At 38.8% G+C, this 22,936-nt stretch overlaps 1 protein-coding gene across 1 annotated transcript; it reads right to left on the bottom strand.

Moving 5' to 3' along the window:
- Positions 1-4,775: 4,775 nt before the first annotated feature.
- LOC114048149 lies at positions 4,776-22,552 on the bottom strand. The gene is made up of 9 exons (XM_027869080.1): positions 22,321-22,552; positions 16,896-17,129; positions 14,728-14,934; positions 12,836-13,069; positions 11,690-11,843; positions 10,196-10,305; positions 9,804-9,917; positions 7,692-7,838; positions 4,776-6,035 (listed from the first exon to the last, which is right to left on the bottom strand). The coding sequence occupies exons 1-9, from the start codon at positions 22,402-22,404 to the stop codon at positions 5,901-5,903; spliced, it is 1,419 nt and encodes a 472-aa protein (XP_027724881.1). The 5' UTR covers positions 22,405-22,552; the 3' UTR covers positions 4,776-5,900.
- Positions 22,553-22,936: the final 384 nt, after the last annotated feature.

Genomic DNA, 22,936 nt, shown 5'->3' with positions numbered 1-22,936 from the left:
TATGATGTATCCACATATTATATATGCATATTTATGCACACAAATGTACATTTGAAGAGGGCCATCAGGTTGGGAGGCCTGAGGCCTGAGACCTGAGTTCTTTCTGTAGCTCTGTCATTACCTTGCTGTGTGGACTTGGAGCAAGTCAGCCTTTCTGGTTCTCAATTTCATCATGTGCACAATAAGGAGGCTGGACTAGGTAGGTGATTTCTAGAAGGTCCCTTCCTGCTTTACTGTTTGCAGTGAAACCAGTATTGAGACCGGTTGTTGACCTGGTCTTTTAAAACGTTGCAAAATCCTGCAGGCTTTGATTTCATTTGATTTTGTCATTATAAGATCATTATACTTCTGATTTATAGTCGGCTTGGAGTTGATTATGACCCTCCCACCCCACCCTATGCCATAGTCAGGAGAAACTAAGTTACATATTAACTATAACTAACTAGAAGGATTTGTAACTAAATCACCTAACATAACGTTCTTTGATTCTTTGATAAAATCCTTTTGATTATCAGCAAGTAAAGAAAAGGACTGGATTATAAACAAATAAAATGTTTCATAAACCCTTTCTCTTATTGGTGAGAAATCAAGAACAATCACAGATTCATTTCCAAAGACTTATAGAAGTACTTTGTCCTCCATCTGTAATGAAAAATTCTGATCCTTTAATTCAAAGTCACCTTTAATAAATTAATGTTTTCCTTCACTTAGTATATACTGTTAAACATATTGTAATTCATATTGTTTTCAATGAACTAAACAGTTTAATCACACAGATTTTGTTTATATGCAAAACTATTTTGATTAACTTTAGTTTAAACACATACTTTCCCCGCCAAAACCTTTTCCACCAAATGACCTTATTTATCTATAGAGTTATAGATTTATGGAACTGGAAGATAACCTTTGATAGCATCTAGAATAGTGTGATGAAAATGAATTAAACAATAATTTTGTTGTGAGAAAATACAACAGAGAAGAGTAACCTGACAAGAAAAGAGATGAGGCTGACCTGGCAGGACCAGTTCCTGATGAAACAATCTCGAAACTACAAACTCTTTGTAGTTATAGATTCCTTTTCAGTATGTTTCTACCCCTCTTTAATGATCCATTCCAGAATTTTCCCAGGAATCAAAGTCAGTCCCACTGGCCTATAATTTACAGATTCTGTTCTCTTCCTTTTTTTTCCAAAAATTGGGACAACATTTGCTTTCTGCAGTCTTTTGGTGTCACTTCTGCTTTCCATGATCTTTCAAATATCAATGACCAGTGACATCTACCACTTCTTTCAGTGTCTGAAGATGTAATTCATCTGGAAAAGATGATTTGAATTCATTAAGGACAGCAAGATGCCTTATCTTGCGTATCAACTCCCTGTTCGTCACTTTTATCCTGTCATGTCCTTTCAAAAGTCATTCTCCTTGGCAGAGAAAAAGAAGCAAAAGAAATATTGAGCAACTCTGCCTCCTCTCTGTTGTCAGTTATCATCATACCATCCACTCCAGTTAAAAGTCCTAACCGTTCCATGAGCCTCCCTAGTCTCCCAATATAGCTTTAAGAAAATCTATTTGTTGGGTCAGCTAGTTGGTGCAGTGGACGGAGCACTGGCCCTGAAGTCAGGAGGACCTGAGTTCAAATGTGACCTCGGACCAAACACTTGACACTTACAAGCTGTACTCTGGGTAAGTCTCTGAACCCTAATTGCCTAAAAATAAAAAAGAAAATCTATTTATTGTTCTTAGCTTCCCTGTGCAGCTTCACCTTACTCTAAGTTTTAGCATTTCTAATGTTATTTTCAGGACTGTGCCATGCTTATATTCATCATCTGTTAGCAGGCTTTGTTTCCATCTTCTGTACATTCCTTTCTAAAATTTTAAATTGGTTAGTAAATTCCACATGTATCCATGTGGGTCTCATCAGAAAAATCTCATTATTCCTCTTCATTGGAATTGTTTCTCTTTGTGTTTTTAGAATTTCATTCTTGAGCTTCTCTTAGCCCTCCTGGGCTGACTTCTCCTATTGCATTTTAGTTTATAATAGAATTTCTTCTTATTTATTGCTCCAACTTTTGGGATGGTTAAATTATAAATAAAGCTAGGCTAGCAGTTATTTTAGAGGGCAGCTAGGTAACACAGTGGATAGAGTATTGGGCATGGAATCAGGAAGACCTGAGTTCAAATACAGCCTCAGACACTCTGTGTGACCCTGGGCAAGTTACTTAACCCAGTTTGCCTTGGTTTCCTCATTTGTAAAATGAGCTGGAGAAGGAAATGGTAAACCACTCCAGTATCTTTGCCAAGAAAACCCCAAATTGGATCATGAAGAGTTAGACATGACTGAAATAACTGAACAATAAGAAGATATTAGCTACTCTGCATATGAGAGAAAGACAGAGAGCCAGCAGATGTCTTGATTATTGAAGTCCCCCTCCATTACTATATCATGCTTCTGTATCGGGCTTGTGATCTGTTTCACAAGCTCTTTATTTCCTCTTTCTGTTCAGGTGGTCTATATTATACTTCATTAACAAAATTATTTCTGCTTTCCCTTCATCAACTTTTACCTAAATACTTCTAATCATTCTTCTTAACGCTGGCCTTGACAGATGTTATCTCTCACTTGACAACTTCGTTGTCTCTACTATATCCTTCTTTGAAGGACGAGTGTTTTCTCCCTTCTCAGAGCATCCAGGTCTGTCCTCTTTGGGGAGACCCTCAAATCTGGTTTTAAGTTCTAACTGTCCTTCTCCTCTCTTCTTTAGCATAACACTCTTCCACTCTCCAACATCCTTCCAAGTGTCGTATTTCCCTTGCTCCATCTTAGAGTTTTCCCCATTGAAGACTTACTTCTGATTCCTTGAGGGACACATCATTCTCCCTAACAGCCTTGGATGTGGAGAGGCATTCTCAAGTCCCTGCACTTTCTCCTCCAGGAGGAAAATCAGCCTACTCTTAGAACACAAATAACAGTCACTAAGCTATGGTGGAAATACAAACATCACAAACTTGATGCATGTCACTGAACAATTTCCTCTTCTCTTGATCTTGGTTGAGATTTTCAACCTTGATTTTTAGAATTATTTGTGTGTGCTTACAATCCTATCCTAAGCACCTGGTCAAAACTTTCGTAGCCAATTATCATAGCTTACAAAGTAGACACTCAATTTGCTTTTCTTAGTCTCAATAGCTATTCTTTAGCCATAACCACTTTCTCTTCAATCTTACCTCACCAATCCACTCCATCAATTAGCTTTATCCTTTAATTATTCCACTTACCTGCTATCACTTCCTTTGCTTTTTTTTCAGCTACCTTTCTCTTTTCTCTTTCCTTCTTTACTCTTCCTCTTCAGGATCTACTCCTTAATCTTTCTTGACCCTCCTTGATCCTGTTAATACTTTCCTTAATTGTTCTTGATTTGGTCTTTTTTCAGCTGAGAAGCAGAATATGGATAAGTATCAGATGGTTCTCCTTCGAAATTTCCTTAGGTTTTTTCCAAATTTCTCTTCCCCAAATTCAGTCTTTGACCTACTTCACTAGTCAAGATACATTCAAGTCAATTCTGTGTTTTCTTTCTTTTTATTAAGCATCTCTCTCTTCTTTTCACTTTTTGGTATCAAAGTGTTTTCTTTTTTAAATTTGTCTTTTTAAAAAATTAACAAGTATGTTTCATTAATTGATCCCTCTCTACCTCCCCTACTGAGCCAATTAAAAAAAAAAGCACTCGATACATAGCTGAATCATTAGGCAAAAAAATAAAATAAATGTCCACATTGGCCATTTTTGAAATTGCATGCCTCTTTCTGCATTTTAAATTCATCACCTCTCTGTCAGGAGATGAGTCATGTTTTGACTTCATTCTTTTGGAGTCCTTGTTTATCATTGTGTTGTTTGATCAGAGTTCTAACATCTTTCAAAGTTGTTTTTCTCTTTAGTATTGTTATCATTGTACAGATTGTTCTCACTTCATTCTGTATCAGTTCACAGGGGTCTTCCAAATTTCCTCTGAAATTGTTGATTTCATCATTTCTCATTACACAATATTCTACTACATTCATAAACCACAATTTGTTGATCCATTCCCAAAAAGAAGCTATCGCCTTATTTTCCAACTTTTGGCTACCATGAAAAGAGCTGCCATAAATATTTTCTTTGATATCTGGGATATAGGCCTAGTAGTAATATAACTTTGTTACAGGGTATGTTCAGTTTGGTAATTTTCTGGGCATAATTCCAAATTGCTTTCCAGAATACCATTCTGTGGCAACTTAGTAAAACATTTTATTTCAGGGAAAGAGAGATAGGGGGCTTAGTTGAGGAAGAAAAGTGGGGTATTTGGAATGTAACTGGCAGGATTTATTGTTTTTTTAAAAAAAAATTCCTATCCAAAGGCAGGAGACAGTGGGAAGTGACTAAATACTTCTACAATTCTGAAAGAAGTCCTTTTAGAAAAAATTTCAGTGTCTCTTATCCAAGGACAAGTAGTTATTTCATGAGTGGTTGAGACTATCAACTTTACCTTGTCCTGTGTGGTTTTTTATTTTTCCTTCAATCACATTTGGGGATTTTCTACTATTAGGTTATCAGGTGGTTGGGAGATTAGTCCATCGAGATGCTGCAAAATGATTGTGGTTCCTTTTTCACACATACACACAATACACACAAAAAATGTCCACTTACTAGTCTGTATCAGTTTATTTTATTTTATTTTTTAAATATTCAGAAAGTTAATTTGAGCTTATGTAGGTTTTATGATAACTCAACTTGTAAATCTATTGTAATTTTTAAAAAGTGAAAGTTCTGAGGCAGTAACATTTTCCTTTAGATAATAATGTCTTATATTTCAAGTAAACACAGAAAAAAAACACTAAACCTTTATCTTTACTATACAAATGTAATTAAAACAACAGACTTCATTCCTGAACATAATGATATGGTTACACATAAAAATGCTTATTAAATTTACTATTGGCCTGATGTGCTACTGCTAAAAGCTTTTTAAGAGGTTATGTGACTGAATGTGTCACAAGTGTTTAGCCTAAAGCAGTCTCTACCAGTATATACATGCAACCTTTAAACAAGGTTTTATGGAGCCGTATGTCAATGGTTCACCATACGTATATACACACTGACAATTTCCATACACAAATACACTCTCTTCTAGCATGGGGTGAGGGGAACATTAGGACAAGCCAGACAGTACAGTGTACTTCAAGTGCAGAAACTCCTTGTATCAGTCTTGGCAATTCTTCTATTACTTCTAGTCTTAGCGAATCACCCAGGGCACTAAGAGATTGTGAATTACTCAGTGTCAACCAGCTAGTGTGTATCAGACAGAATTTGAATCCAGGCCTTCCTGACTCTGAGACTTACCCTGTATCTACTATTGTCTCTTTATAGGAAATTACAGGATATAAAGAACAAATGCATAGCATTCAATTTTAAAGATGCCAGCACCTAGCACTGCACCTGAAACATAGAGAGCACTTAATAAATACTTGTTGCTTGTTTTATGAAAGGATGGCTATAGGAAAATGAGTTCTTAAATTTTGGTGTGATAAAGGCAACATGAAAACACACAGTTGTATACATAAATAACAGAAGTCTATATCAACATATTTCCATTTAAACGATTAGTCTCCTCCCATACACATCTTAATAATCTTCACACAGTTTCCACTGAGATCTTCCTTTGTTCATGGACATTAGAGATGCAGTCAAACAGTTTACTTTCTTTACTTTTGTTTTTAAATTGAAATTCAAATAAATCCACTTTCACTGAGCTAGCTGCATAGTTATTTGAAAAGAGGAGATGACTTTGTACTTGAAACACTCAACTGAAAAAATGTTTCTTAGGAAAGAGGAGCGAAGAAAGAAAAGTAGATGCCAAGTCATCGGTCAATCTAAGGCAAATTGATGGCTTGATCCTCAGTGAATTTTGGGATCTTCTTAAACTCACTCTGCTTCTTGAAGAAAAGCTGGGCCAAGATGTGGTCAGCTGTTGCATGGATATAGTCATCCAGATCCAGGGTTTGAAGCTGCCAATGCAAATCAAAGGACACCACATTAGGACTATCCCAACTCAAATTTCTAAGATGAACTTTAAAATATGTTAGAGCATGCATTTGGCAAACTGGACAATACAGACATACCTGGCTTTACACAGCTGATCTTTCTGCAAAGAGCTATGTAAAGCACCTCTTTCTTTAAATGTACTAGGACAGGGGTGGGGAACCTGAGACTTTGATTCTGTCAAAGGGCCTCACTTGTGGACCTATAGGGCCACATTTGGCCTCGAGGCCACAGGGTCCCCATTCCTCCCAGGAAGCTTAGAGTTAGAAGGGATCTTATAGGCCATATAATTGTAGGCATCCCTTCTATAGCAATCCTGACAGATGACTGTTTAACCTCTCTTTCATTCCTTCAGTGACAATGAGCTCACTATCCAGCATGGCAGCTCTTGTTGAACAGCCCTAGTGGTTAAAAAGTTCCTTCTTATATTAAGTCAAAATCTGCCTCCCTACAACTTCTACCCACTAATCTTAATTCTGCCCTAAGGAGTTGTACAGAACAAGATTACTTCTTTTTCTTATTTGAAACACTCTGAAACTTCTGAAAAGAATGACCATGATTTCTCTAAATCTTGGCATTTCTGAGCTTAATATCTATTAAGGTTTTGAACTATTTATTACTTGTATGAGATGGTTTTCAGCACCCATCACAGCTCCCTGCACATGAGAGGCATGTAATAAATGTCTGCTGCATTGAGTTGAATCCCCTAAAATCTTGGTTGTCTTGGCCTGCACATGTGACCTGACCATGGTAGGGTACAATAGGTCAGAAACTTCCTGTTACTGTGATCTAGACACTATATTTCTATTAATGCAAACTTTTTTCTTTTTTTAAGGAGACACTATAGGAAACTGTTACCTCTTACTAAGGTTTTGGTGAGCTAAAACCTCTACATTTGTTGTATGTGTGTGTGTGTGTGTGTGTGTGTGTGTGTGTCTGTCTGTCTGTCTGTCTGTCTGTCCAGACCTGTGATTTCATCAGAATTCCTAGTAAGGAAACCCCTTCTACCAATACAAATTAATAGTTTTGTAATTTAGTCTTAAGAGAGTTGTCTGGGACTCTGCGAGGTTAAGTGCTTTGCCTTGGATCAGGCAGCCAGTCTGTATCAGAGACAGGATTTGAACACAGTTCATCTTGCCTAGGAAGCCAGCTCCCCAGACACTGTATCACACTGCTGCCAAGCCAGGTCTCTCCTCAGCCCTGTACTTTTTAATTTTTTAAAAACCCAAATGCAAGCCTTTGCCTTTATCCCTTATTAATGACATTCTGTTGAGTTGGGCTCAGAATTTTATGCTCTTTATATTCTATGGTAAGCATTTTTGCAAAGTAAGTAATATGCCTGTAAAATGAATAATCCTCTCTTATCACACACACCCCAAAATGTTATTTTCATATAAATAAATGCTATATATAAATATATGCACACATATATTTTATATATGCATATATATATCTTTGTGAGTTAGGCTTGTTAAAAGTGAAGAACCTATATATATATATATATGACAGATTAGATTTGGAAACTGATCTCACATGTGTTCCTTGTTCTTTCTTCCATTCACAAACGCATCGATCTTGAGGATCCTTTGAACTGTCTGTTACATTGGCAATAGAATTCTTACCTGGTTTCCAGTAGTGAAGGCAAGAATGAAAAGCAGATCCTCATCACATGTGCTCTTGATGTAATGCTGGGTTCCAATAGGGAAAAATACTACATCTCCAATACCAATATTAAAATCAGTGGTACCTTGGGTACTAATGATTCCCACCTAAAGCAAAACAAAATATAAAGGTTTAGTGGAAAAACACAAATATCACCATCAAGAATACTGAAATCAGGCAGCTAGGTGGTACAGAGGATAGAGTGCTAGGACTGGACTCAGGAGGACCTGAGTTCAAATCCAGCCTCAGACATTTACTAGCTGGGTGACCTTGGGCAAGTCACTTAACCCTGTTTGCCTCAATTTCCTTGTCTATAAAATGAGCTGGAGAAAGAATCAACAAACCATTGCAATATCTTTACTAAGAGAATCCCAAATGGGATCACAAAGAGTTGGACATGACTGAACAACAACAACATGCTATTATAAGCTAGAGGCAGTAAATAGGAACTGGTCCCATAGTCAAGAAGAACTGAATTCAAGTCCCATCTTTGATACACACTGACTGCGTGCCCTGGGCAACTCCTAATGACCATAAGTCAAAAAGCAGGTGTCAAATTGAGAATTACTTAAAAGCTGGGACTATTTTTCACTTTTCTTTGTATGTCTAGCACTTAGCCCAATGCTTAGCACATAGGAGGCTCCTACTAAATGTTGACTGATAATCTGCATCAGTAGAGGAAATTTTTTCAAAGAGAGGTTGCTCTGCCAATGAAATCACAGTTCTCTTCTCTTCCCCAGAATTTCTTATAGATTTTAATAAAGGAGTAGTAATCAAGAAGAGCTGAATAAAAGCATATAGTTATAAGGGACCTTTCTCCTTTCACATACAATGACTCAGAGTTCAAAGGGCACAGCAGTCATTACCTAACTGGTTTTTTACAAAATCTTGCTGTGGTTGTTAGGGCCCCATTCTGAAGGATGTGTAAGTTCAGCTCTCCAGAACAGCATCAGCCCAAGATGTCAATACATTTTAATTCAGAAATAGGTACCCAGATTAAATTTGTAAGAGTATTATGTAGTACCTTTGCTACTAATCAGCTCCCTTCCTCACCATTTTCTAAGGGCTATCTATCCCTAACCCCTGCTGGGAGTGTTAATACATTAACATCCACTGACAGATCACAGACCACCATGTGGACATGTACTGCTTGATACACACACCCCTTTTAAAAGGCTGCCAGTCCTCCCTAATTGATATGACTTCTGAGGTTCACTGTTACAAAGGAGATCATGTACGAATTTCAGTCTGGTATTCATAGCATTACAGATTTTAGAACTGGAAGGGACTTTAGGGATTGTCTAATGTGATTCCTCCATTTTATTTAATTAAATTCAATAAACTTTTATTGAACATCTACTAAGTGCCAGGTATTTTACTAAGCTATAGAGATAAAAAAAAAAGTCAAAAGATGGTCCCTGCCCTCAAGGAGTTTATAATCTAATGGTGGAGGCAACATGCAAATAAATATATACAAAGGAAATGATTTGCAAGATGGATAGAAGATAATCAAAAGAGGGAAAGCATTGGAATGCAGGGATTGGGGAAGGCTTCCTATAGAAGGTAGGATTGTAGTTGGAACTTAAAGGAAACCAGGAAGGTCAGAAGATTCCAGATAAGGGGGATGGCCAGAGAGAAGGCCTCCAGCCAAGAAATGGAGTGCCTTGTTCATGGAACAGCCAGGAGGCCAGTGTTACTGGACTGAAGAATATGTGTTCAAGAGTAACATGTAAGAAGACTGGAAAGGTACGAGGGGGCTAGGGTGTGAAAGACTTCAAATGCCAAACAGAGCAGTGAGGTAGGCAGACCCACCATCAGCCTACTGCAATAGTCCAAGCATGATGAGGGCCTGCATACAGCTTCCACAAGGAAGCTGAGGTCTCCCCAAGCTAAGCGATTTCCTTGAGCTAACACAGGTAGTAAGTAGCTAGAACTTCAACCTAGGTTCTCTAACATCAAATCAAAGTTTTTTTCTACTAGAACAGATTATCAACAGTTTCTTTTAGCCTTTTTTTTTGGCATCAGAGAAGAAAAACAAGAAATGTGTTTGCACAATAGTATTAAGAAATCACCTTTCCACATCCACTGATGACATATCCCATTTCATTAGCGTTGAAGTGAAAATGAGGCTGTCTTAAGCCATTGGTGTAAATTCTGAGAGTTCCCAGAGTAAGAGAATTTTCATGCTGAAAGCAGAAAGAAATACAGATGTTTAGTTAATGTGCTCTATTACAACATAATAGTCTCTTCAGAGTCACCCAAGTCAGATCATCCAGACCCCAAAATCCAAGGTGAGCCCTGAATTCCCTGCCCGCCTTGCTCTAATTAATCTGTTCATTGACAAACCTCCTCCTGCCTGTTGATCTATAGACACAGCTTGAAAATATGTATTTTTAAAAGAGAAATTTGGATCCTACTCTGTTATAAATTCCAGGGCCCACATAAATAATATTCCCCAAATTACCTGATTCAAGGATTCACTGAAAATTTTCTCATTGACATTTAGTCCATCTCCATTTTTTCGATACCGAGCCCATTGAATTATTCCTCCCGGAAATCGAAATTCTTTTGAACCTGAATAAGAAGAAGTTTGAAAATCACAAGACAACCAAGAGACTTCCAGTCAGCAGTACAAAAGATGGGAGCAACCACAGGACGCAGAAAGATGTCAGCTTTCCTGTAGGAGGTCAGGTGACCACTGAATGGAATGATTTGAGGGATGTCACAAGACTCTACTGGGCCCCCAAACCTTGGCCTGCTATAACACCTGCTATCTAGCATAAAACTCCCATCATCAAAATCCCTGGGAGTGAAATAACAAAGGGAGGGTCATTTGTGGCACTGAGGTGTGGTGGGAAAATTTGGAGTCAGAGGAACCAAATTCAAAACCCAACTCTGGCACTTAGTAACTATGAGATCCTGGACAAGTCATTTCATTTCTATGGCTTCTTCATCAGTTCATTGACCTCTAAGAAACCTTCCATCTCTAAATCTATGCTCCTATGATTGTTTCCAGAGGTTTCTGCTAAAATGCATACCACCCAGTGGTCGTGGGGGGGGGGACTATGAAGATTTAGCCCTCTCCCATTAATATCTTGCAGCCAGTTAAAACATGTGTGAGTGACTACACAAACCTTTACAAGCCCCAGTGGGGTAAGTAAACTTAGAGTAGATATTCTCCTACAAAAAAAGTGGGAACTAGGGCTTAATGTATTGACACTGAGAGAATGGAAGGGAGGAGGAGAGGAAGGAGACCAGTAGGGGAAGGAGGGAGGCAGGGATGAGGGTTGGGATTTGCAGTAGCAGGGCAGTGACTCATGAAAGTGGTGGAGAGTGGAGCACAGTAATAATAATAAAAATAAGCATATAGCATTTTAAAGCTTACAAGGCACTTCATGGATATTCTCTCATTTTATAGCATCCCAATAGTGTGTTGCTAAAAACCAACCCCTATGGATATCATATGTCACAAATCCCCATCGTTGGGCAAAATGCTCCTCTTTTGATACATTCCCTTGTCCCAAAGCTCCCCTCTATAACCTTATCAGAGTCTATTAACTCTCTCTTTGTCTATCCATACAAAAGCACAGGAGAATGCAAGGCAGAAAAAAAAGAAATCAAGTTATTGAGAAAAAGCATTTTTTTTAGTGAAATTAATCCCAGAAGCTGTCTACTTGGAAAACAGAAAGCCATGAAGTTAAAATTACAATTATATACAACTGTGAGTCACTGACATCCCATTTTGCTTGCACAAAAAAAGATAGAGGTTATTTCATATATTTCTAAGTCCAAAGAGAAAATCCTACCAGGTCTTCACACTGTGAATCTCTTCAATAGTGTGAGTTTCATAAAATCCTCACTTGGTTCCATGTTTATTGACTATATGAACTATGTTACTCCATCCTAGATTAATTGGGTTTGGGCCTCAAGAAAAGTATCATGTTGGTTCATCCTGTACCTTTAAGATCATAAAAGTATCGCCACACCAGGCTGTCTGGAGATTGCAAGTAGCTGGCCTTCGTAACCAGCTCAGCCAAATTGGGAGGGAGATTGACAGCCTGATCCTCTTCTTGTTTCTGGAACGTTCTAATGAAATTAACTCCGCCTTGAGGCTAAAATGTACAAACAGCAGCCCCATTAGTTTTTTATTGTACCTCTTTAAGATATCAAAGACACAAACAGCCCCATCTAAAGTCAAAATACAACTAAAAGTTTGGGAAGTATCTCACAAGCATTAAAAGGCCTATCCTAATTTTATGCTAGCCTTTCCAGTTGAAAGAAATACTGGGAGCATCAACTGTATGGGGCCTTTCTCTTGCCCACATTTCTACTAGCCCTTCTACTTCTTCCTCATTTCATCAGGCCACTGGTACTCAGAAACATCAATCTTGAAACTTGACCTCATTGAGCTCCCAACAGGCTACCCCTGCTCAGAGCCCTTACTGTCACACTTTCCAAGTCTTACCCCTTCCCTGGAACAGTATCTGTTCTCTCAGTAGTTCTCCGCAGGTCATCTTAAGATTCTGGGGAGTCAAAATCACTACTCTCCAGGGAAAGAGTAGGGATCCTTGCATCAGACTAAGAGCATACAAACATTTGTGTCAAATACACTGTATTATTGCACACAGTAAGTGCTTAATAAATGCTTAAGTGAATTTCACGTTTCTCCGCAACCCAGACAGTATTCTATGGAAATCTCCAAGAAAGGAAACAAAAGCAATTCCATTTCTAGCAAGACATACCATAAGGGCTCAGGAAATACTATCCCAAAGTGGAAAGGTCTGCCTTGAGAGGAAGTGGGTTCCTAACGCTGACATTTCTAAGTGAATGCTGGAGGATCACTTGGGAGGAAAGTTGTAAAAAGCTTTTCTCTTCAGGTAGGACCTGTGCTGGAGATCCTTCAAGGTCCCTTCTACTCTGAGATTTTGCAATTCTAAAGCTGATGGCTAGTATAGTGAACTTGAGAAATGTTCATTAAATTAAATGTCCCTTCAGGGCCACATTTCTTCTAGCCCCACCCTGAACACCCTGGGCTGGCTTTCACGGTCCATCTAAGTTAATCCAAAGCCGCATGATGGCATACACTTCAAGACATGGTACAAACCTTGAGGGACCTAGCTGCAATGTCCTCTGGTGTAGAGAAAAACACGTCATCAACATCCAGGGTCTGAAGCTCTTCATGAGTGGTGAAGAAAAGCAAGAAAAGGCAGTCCTCAGTTCCCACATTCTTTATCCAGTGCAGGATATTTTTAGGAAAGAAGATCACCTGACCAGCAGTAACATTGTACGTGGTGACCACACTGCCTCCATCATCAACCACCCCAATCCAGGCAGTCCCCTGGGAAGAGCACAAAGGGAAGAGTACCATTTGTGTGTGCACAGGTTGGTAACTATGCTTTCCAAATGGTAAACTGTCTGGATGCTATATAATAATAATAACAACAACAACAACAACAACAACAACAATAATAACTTAGGCTTGCTTGGAACTCTCTATTTTGGAACCATGTTTGTACATATTGCCATTCTTTCATTTGGTTCTCACAACACCTCAGTGATGGGCAGAGTAAGTAGTAGTAGTTGCATTAGTAGGAGTAGTAATACTTGTACTAGTAGTAACAGTTGTAGTAATAGCAGTACCATTTTATAGATGAGGAAATTGAAAGACAGAGAAGACCAAGATCAAGTACTGAAATTTCATAACCAGCTCAAAAGCTGACCAGGAAGGAATTTATGTTTGCTCTCTTATATTTAATAAAACCCATGAACTGCCAGACAAAAAGGAGCCTGATAATGCAGAGGAAAGACAATGAAATTTCAGTGGATCCTGCTCACCCTCACCTCATCCAGTGAGGGTGAAACTCAACCACAGTATAAGTAAAGGTAGGTTTCAGAAAAAGTTCAAATGAGACATGAAAGGGGTCTCAGACACCTAGGAGATGTATACAAATGTGTGTGTGTGTATATATATATATATATATATATATACACACACACACACATGCCTGTATATACATATATACCTATATATACTCATGTGTATTTATTATAGGTATAATGTGTATGTATGCATGTATGTATGTATGACGTGCTGGCTCTAGGAGGCAGCTAGGTGGCTTAACAGATAGAGCACCAGGCCTGGAGTCAGGAAGACCTGAAATCAAATCCGGCCTCAGACACTCATTAGCTGTGTTCCCCTGGGTAAGTGATTTAACCTCTTTTTGCCTTCTACTTAATGGCAAACTGCACCAGTTACTTTGCCAAGAAAACTCTATGGATATTATTGGTGTGACAGGGTCCACAGGGTCATGAACAGTCAGAGACAACTGAAAGACCATGAAGTGCTTTACAAGCCCCAAAGTGCTTGGTGATTTCACATTTTCCCTCTGCCTTGTACTTAACAAGTGTTTGGTGAATTGAATAGAGTCCAGACACATCACTCATCTCATCACCGACTAACACCCCTGGCTCTCTGCACTGCGAACCTCAGAGAGACAAGGTATGCTGCACTTTGGTGGCCAGAGGAAAAGGAGCATGGACAGACATCCCCTAGGGGTCTTCTTGAACTGAAGGGAACTTATTATGCAAAGGATGTCAACCCCAGAACTACCATGAGTCTGTCTGGTCAATGAGTCTGAGATCCCTATCAGATCTTTCTTGAACTTTTGCTGAAGCTTTCCTTTAATTATCGTGTGATTAATTTTCATCCTGACTGGAGCAGGATCCTGAGGTTTCATTGCCTTTGTTCTGTTTTATCACTCTCCTTCTCACCTGGGGCTTCACAAGTTTTACTGGATGTACACATACATGTATGTGTGTATGCATGTATATATATATATGTTGTATACCTACAGATCAGTGACATGTCTACACATGTACATACACAAAAGGCCCAGAAATAGTAGATGAAGTCAGGTTTCTGAGGAACATCAAGCAGGGCTATTTCACTAGGCCATAGCACGCATGCTTGACTTCAGGAGAGTAACCTAGACCTACCTGTGCAAGGTAGCCATGTTCATTGGCATTAAAGTGCCAATGTGGGGCACGGAGGCCATTACTTTTTATTCTCAAGGTTCCAAATGTCATGTGTGACCGCTGCCTGTTCAAGCTAGTGCCAAAGGCCTCTTCTTCAACACTGAGGTAGTCCTTGAGATTATTCCGGTATCGTGCCCACTGGATAGCACCACCTGGGAACTCAAATACCTAGAAAACCATGGAGAAAGGGAATACCGTCAGTAGGGACAGAATCATATTTGATGTTTAGAGCCACTGTGGGCCTGCATGTTTGGAAGAGGGAGTGAAATATGAGAGATTAAGTAAAAAAAATTCCTAAATACTTACTCTGTTCAAGGCCCTGTGCTAGGCACTAAGGATAGTCTGACACCCTGATAGGTCTGTGAGCTCACGGATATGAGTATTCTTACCCATGATGCAGCTTACTACCCAACCATGTCTGCAAATATTACACAATTCTCCTCCATGTCTTCCCATAAATTCACCACAGGAGAGCCATCCAATGTGCCCAGGACCTTCCCTCAGGTCTTTGGACATTGCAAAGATACCAGTGGAAAAACAATCCAAGAAACATTTAATGCAAGGGTAAGTTGTCATTCAGTCGTGTCTGACTATCTGTGACCTCATGGATCATAGCAGGCCAGGCCCCTCTACCCTTCACTCTCTCCTAAAGTCTGTCCAAATTCATGTTTGTTGCTTCCATGATACTATCTATCCATCTCAGCCTCTGCTGTCCCCTTCTCCTTTTGCCTTCAATTTTTCTCAATATCAGAGCCTTTTCCAATGAGTTCTGTCTTCTCATTATGTGGCCAAAGTATTTAAGCTTCAGCTTCAGTAGGTAACCTTCCAGTAAATAGTCTGAGTTAAGTATTGACTGATTTGTCCTTCTTGCTGTCCAGGAGACTCCCAAAAGTCTTCTCTAGCACCACAATTTGAAAGAGTCAATTCTGTGGCACTCAGTTTTCCTTACAATCTAACTCTCACAGTTATACATTGCTACTGGAAAAACCATACATGTTCTTCATGACCCCCATATGGGATTTTCTTAGGAAAGATACTGGAGTGGTTTGCCATTTCCTTTTCCAGTGAATTAAGGCAAACAGAGGTTAAGTGACTTGCCCAGGGTCACATGGCTAGTAAGTATCTGAGGTAAGACTTGAACTCAGGTCTTCCTGATTCCGAGGGGAGTGCTATATCCACTGAGCCACCTAACTGCCTCAGGGGAAAAACAAAAACAAACAAATAAAAAAAAACAACAACATAGCTTTGACTCTATAGACCTTTGCTGGCAAGGTGCTATCTCTGCATTCAGTATGCTGTCCAGATTTGCCACAGTTTTCCCTGGAATACCCAGAAACCAGCTGGGCCTTTTGATTCATCCCTTAGATTTAATGCTGACTGCTAAGGAAATGAGGCCTGGCTTTTGTGTTTTGTTTTTGTTCTTGATTCAGCTTTGATCTGCCCTCAAACTGCAGTCCCAGACACCCAGGACCCTCTCATCTTGCTGGTGTTAGTCCTGGTTGACAACAGAATAGAACATGGCTGGCCCCAGGGTTGGGGTAAATATGCCCCTCTGGCCAGTCAACTTGCAATCTGGAGGACATAATATAACAACAGCAACAACAACAACATACCCTTTAAGGTTTACACAAGACTTTATATATGTCTCATTTTATCCTTATAACAACCCTGTGAGGAAGGTGCTATTATTATCCCCATTTTATAGATGAAGAAACTAAGGAACAGAGAGGCTATGATTGACTGGGATTTGCCCAGGGTCAGTATTAGTATCTTTTTTTCCCGTTAGTATCAGTTAGTATCTTTTTTTCCCCTTTTTATTTATTTATTTATTGGTGAGGCAATTGGGGTTAAGTGACTTGCCCAGAGTCACACAGCTAATAAGTATTATGTGTCTGAGGCCAGATTTGAACTCAGGTCCTCCTGACTCCAGGGACATCACTCTATCTATTGTGCCACCTAATCTAGGTCATATGTTGATCCACCTGACTCTTCTGTTCAGGTAGGGCTCAGCTGTTACCTCCTTGCACCCAGAAAGAGATTCATTTATTGAAATGTTTATTAAGAACCCAAGTTGTTTGACTGTTTGTTAGTTTTATACAGAGTGTTGTTTCACAACATGTAATTCCTACCTTGGATTTATGCAAACGATTAAGAAACTGGAATTTAAAGTCAACAGGATTTTCACTCTTTGGGTCAGTGGGAGTTTCTGGTGTTCTGTGGGCCTCAGGCTTAATATTTGCATACGGCCGGTAGGTGGATGCATATACCAAGGAGAGTATCAGCACACCTATCAATGTGGTAATAATACAGGCCAGCAGACAAACCAGGAAGATTCTCATTAATGACCATTGGCTCTTCTTTTCCTACAAGAAATTATGAAACATTATTTTTTTTACTTGTAAGGAATCTGGAAAATCCTTCTGTTTAAATGAAGCCTTCTTTGCCTTTTACCCAGAAGAGCTTTCATCTTACTTTTATTGAATAAACACTCTTCCCAACAGATATAGATGGATAGATAGATAAATGAATGGATGGATAAATAAATGAATAAATACATAAATAAAAGGGTGAGTAAATAAATGAATAACTAAATAGATAACTAGATAAATATACTTGAATAAATAAGCAAATAACTGAGAAATCAAAAAGACAACTATTTGCATCTTCTGGGACAATTGAGAAATTTTAATAGTCCATTAATCCAATGTATGGCTGCAGAAATGTCCTTTAATCTTCCTTTGTCTCAATTCCTGGAGCTGTGAAATGCAGGTGTTAGATTAGACAAAAGCTAAGCTCCCTTCCAGCTCTAAAATTATATGTGTGTCTATATGTAAGTATATGTTTGTGTATTCATGAAGGGAGAAAGCAAATATATATCAGCTCCAGGAAGGAAGGAACAATTTTTTCCTTTGTATTCTCTAGTACTTAGCATATGCCTGGCATGAAGGTAGGAAGGAAGGAAGGAAGGAAGGACAAAAAGAAAGAACGGAGGAAGGGAGGGAGGGAAAAAGGATGGAAGAAAGGAGAGATGGAGGGAGGAAGGAAGGTAGGAAAGGAAGGAAGGAAGGAGCAAGTATTTATTAAGTGCACAACCCTGGAAAGTAGGTCCTATTATTATATTCATTTTACAGTTAAGGAAACTTAGGCAAACAAAACTTAAATGCCTTGCCCAGGGGTGATTCCTCTAGCAAGTGTCTAAGGACAAATTTGAACTCACATTTTCTTGACTCCAGGCTCACTGCTCTATCATTGGGCCACCTAGCCGTTTCACAGCTAGTGCTGTGTAGAAGTTTAAAAATGCTTGTTGACTTAACTTGATATTATTTTCCCTAACTGAACTTCATAGAGGTTGCTATACTCACAGTCACAGAGTTTATGTCAGAAGCAGTGTTTGAACCATCTTCCTAATTTTATCAACTCTACATTACCTTTGGCAGCTAGGTAGCACAGTGGATAGATTGCCAACCCTGGAGTTAGGAGGTCCTGAATTCAAATTTGACCTCTGACACTTAATAGCTGTGTGACCCTGGACAAGTCACTTAACCCTGTTGGTCTCAGTTTCCTCATCTATAAAATGAGCTGGAAAAGGAAATGGCAAACCATTCCAATATCTTTGCCAAGAAAATCCCAAATGGGGTCAAGGAGAGTTGGACAGGTGTAGTGCATACAGCACCAGCCCTGGAGTCAAGAGGACCTGAGTTCAAATTTGGCTTCAGACACTTGACACTTGCTAGCTGTGTGACCCTGGGCAATCATTTAACCCCATTGCCTAGACAAAAAAAAAAAAGGAAGAGTTGGAGACAACCGAAATGACTCAACAGTACTACATTGCCTTAGAGAAGCAAATACCCCTTTAAAGGTAACTTATTGCTCTATGGTTAGAATATAGTGTAAATTAATCATTAATCATATTAACTTTTTTTTTAAAATGAAGGGTGGTTTGGTTTGATTTTAGGTGGAGAAGAGGAAAGAAAGTCAATTGCTTAACACTGAATACTTAAAAGACATGTGGGAGGGGTATTTCTAAGCTTAGGGCACTGAAAAGAAACCACTGATTTCATAATTTTGCCAAGGGCTGGTCCCACTGAGATACCTTGTCTACTAGTTGATCCCCAGAGTAAAAACCAAGGTAGGGACTAATTATTTTAGGGACTTGCCCAGGAAGGAAACTGGCCAATCATGAAAGAAAACAAAGTAGCTTGACTTCCTGGTGACTTCTGCTTTCCCCAATAGTCCAGAACCATACTCTATTTTCTAAGAGATAAAAGGTCATTTAGCACGAACAAGGGTGATAATGGCATAACATTTTTGAGAAGAGAGAAGGAAATTTCTGACTGGGCTACTTGAAGTGCAATTTTTCCTGAAAGCAGGATGAACCTTAGGTTCCTCCCTGAATATCTCCCCAACCTCATGATCCTCTACATTAATTAATTAATGCATTGGTGCACATGTGTCTTGCATAACATCTATGTAATGGAATTCTTTTCACTCATGAAGTATGAAATCCATCTATAATACAGCATCTTAGGGAGTTGCCTGAGGCACAAAGAGGTTAATTTAATAGCTTATGTGTGTCAGGAGTGGAACTTGAACCTGTACCTTCCTGACTCCTTATTCCTAAATCCATATGCCCTGCTGCTTCTATGGGATTCTATGTCAGAGTGTATACACCTCATACACTATGTGTTCAGCATGCTAGAGTGGATAGTTTACCAATCACTTAAGGGTGGATCTGGCAACCATGTGCTAGGTAGACTCTGTCAATGTTAGGATTCTAGGGTTTTTTAAATTTTTTTTCTTGCTCTATAATATAGTAATCAATTTCAATTAAAACTGACTCCAGAAAATAAAATGATTGCATTAGAGCATGTCTTCTAGGAAAAGGTATATTCTAAATTACTGCTTTAGAGGCAATATGTTTAACTTGTTACACTGTTATCCTATATATAAATTGTCAGAGATGCAAAGGACCTTAAAGAATATATAGTTCACAATCCCTAATTTGGCTGATGAGGAAACTCAGGGGGAGAGACAAAAGTGACTTGCCCAAGGTCACCATAGCCAGTTAATGGAAGAGCCAGATCTTTGAACTCCTAATCCAATATTCTCTCCCATTTTACCACCTGCCACTCTACATGTTTTGGACATTATTATAATTTTTGTTAATATAATCAAATCCAAGTGGTCTCAGTTATAACTTAGCAAATTTACATTTAGGTATATATAAAGTTAGTTATATAGATTTACACATAATAATCCATTTTTTTAAAAAAATTTAATTTTTTTAATTTTTAAATTTTTTAAAAATTTCAAATAATATTGCCACTACCACTCCCTCTTGCCTGCCTGGAAACCAATATTTGTTCCTTAATTTAAAAAAAAAAACACTGTTTCTGCTAACACACCTGTTTTCACAGCCTGCTAAAAAATAGGGTAGAGATAGGGCTGACCCCGTTCACAAACAGACTAAGTATTCTAGGTAAGATGCCAAAGTCCAGACTATGGACATGTATCTCTTCCACTGCATTGGATGAAGCTCCTACCATTTGCATTAGTTTTATGGGTTAAACTGTTGTCTGTTTCAAGAAAATTCCTGGTCAAAGCTCACCTCTGAGATTTACTAGCTTTGGTACCCTACCTGAATCATTTAATAGCCTTTAGTCTCAGTTTACTCATCAATGAAATGGAGGTTATAATTTCCTTAGTACAAATTAGTATAATTTCTTCCTACAAGGTTTTTGAGAGGCTTAAAGGAGAAAATCTATGTAAAACCTTCATAAATTTTAAAGCTATATGAATATTGGTTATTGAAACACATAAAGAAACAGTTATGGGGCAGGGAAGTCTTTTGGGAGAAGAAAAAGCTCTCAAGCCATTAACCTTACAGCATGGATTTACTGATAGACAGTAGGCCCCTGGAAGAACTAAATTAGAGAACCAAAAAGACAGACATGGAGAGTGAGAGCCACAAACTGCCCAAAGTAGGATGGGAGAAGGGCACAGGGGAGGGGTTGCCTCAATTCAATTTCATTCATTTCAACCAACATTTTTAAAGCACCTTCTCTACAAAATACAGTGTTTGGTGCTGAGAGTACAAAGACAAAATGAAACAGGCCTTGCCCTCAAGAATCTTACTGGGGGGGAGGGTGAGGGGGACTCTAGCATAAATAAATGGTGAGGGGTGAAGAAGAGATTTGCATATTCAAAATAATATCCTAGAAACTTAGAGCTGAAAAGGGCCTTAGAAATCATTTAGTTTAGCTTTCATTTTACACATAAAGAAAACTGAGGCCTAGTGAGGATAATAATAGCTGACAACAATTTAAGGTTTGCAAAGGCTTAGCATATATTATTTATTTAAGTCTCTTAATAAACCTGTGAGGTAGGCAGTGCAGATGTTCTCCCCGTTTACGGGTGAGGAAGCTGAGCATGAGAGGTTAAATGACTTTTCCATGGTGCCTTGGCTAGAAAATATTGGAGGATGAATTTTAACCCAGGTCATTTTGATCTCCCAGTCCAGAACTCTATCCACTACACAATGCTGTTGGCACCCAAGGGTCCAATATAATTTTTGTTTGTTTGTTTGTTATTTTTAGGCAATTGGGGTTAAGTGACTTGCCTAAGGTCACACAGTTAGTAAGTGTCAAGTGTCTGATCTGAGACCCGATTTGAACTTAGGTCCTCCTGATTCCAGGGCCGGTGCTCTATTCACTGTGCCACCCACCTGCCCCTCAATAGAACGTTTTTATGAGTCACTGTTCCATATTTTTCTTGGCCTGACTGCTAGAATCAGGGGCAAAACAAAAGTCCTCTTAAACTAAATTTATTCTAATTTGTTCATAGGCCTAAATTTTTAAAGAGTATGTGGGTTTTTTGAGGTAAAAGGGAGAAAAGAAAAAAATTTGTTTCTGAATATATAGCAGTAACTATCATAACTGCCTTATTACTTTTAAAAATAATTACTTCCTTACATTCTGTTAGATACGCAAAAGTTATATATCTCATAGACCTGTAAGCATCTCATTCTATAGCTTGACAATTTGGCCCTGGTTATTTTGGACTTGTAGCTAGGTGGCACAGTGGACAGAATGCCAGGCCTAGAATCAGGAAGACTCATCTTCCTGAGTTAAAATCTGACTTCAGACATTTACTAGCTGTGAGCCTGGGCAAGTCACTTAACCCTATTTGCCTCAGTTTCCCCATCTGTAAAATGAGGCAGAAAAGGAAATGGCAAACTACACCAGTATTTTTGCCAAGAAAACCCTATGTGGTGTCACAAAGAATCAGACATAAATGAAAAAATGAAACATCAACATCATTTTGGACCTAATCATGTTATGTATCACACAATTTCAACCCTACTCAGTGTTCTATGCTCAAATCAGAAAATCTGAGCTTACATCAAGAGATTTTGCCTGTTTAGACTACCGTTTCCTCATCAGTTTAATGAGAAGGTTAAATTAGATGTGATCTCTAAAGTCCTTAACAGCTTTAACATTCATTTAGTCCATAATAGAAGGACAAAATTAATCAAAACTGTAACAAGTAGCTTACCAGCCCAGTAGAGATGTTCACCTTCCCGCTAGATGGGGTAGAGGGGAGGACATTTTCATGCATTTCAAATGCTGAATTTTCCATTGGCCAAAAGATGTGGACTGGATGAGTCACTAGAAAACCAAACTACCTGGGTTTGTAGGTGGATTGGGAGGATCTCTGAGAGGAGAATGTCAGCATTCAAGTGAAGTAGCCTTATATAGTTGAAAGACAAGGAAATACAATATGCTCCTCATCTCTAGCTCTGAGATAAAACCCTTTGAAAGAACCAGCAAACGAGAGAGCAATAAAAAACACTTCCTTTACCCACCTCACTTCAGTAACTTATGGGAAGGATATGCTTATTTCTCAATTTGGCCTTGAAGTGCACAAATTCCTCTGTCCACTTCTCTTTTTCTCTCTTTCTCTGTCTATCTCTCATGCACATATAGACACAGACATAGCAAGGCATTTAAAAGGAGAAATATAAAGAAGTCATCGAAAGACTATTGATGGACAGCAGGTTATCCCACCTTAGCACCATCGTTATTATACAGTGTGAAGTCATAGCCTGTTTGAGGTGTGACTAATGAGATGTCTGTGTGAGTTTCAGGGAAATGTGGCCTATTACTTCCCT

The sequence above is a fragment of the Vombatus ursinus genome, unplaced genomic scaffold (assembly GCF_900497805.2).
Source record: "Vombatus ursinus unplaced genomic scaffold, bare-nosed wombat genome assembly UNPS02014791.1, whole genome shotgun sequence".
Taxonomy (NCBI): Eukaryota; Metazoa; Chordata; class Mammalia; order Diprotodontia; family Vombatidae; genus Vombatus; species Vombatus ursinus.
Note: the sequence above shows the minus strand (reverse complement) of the source record. Positions and strands in the feature narration are given on the sequence as shown.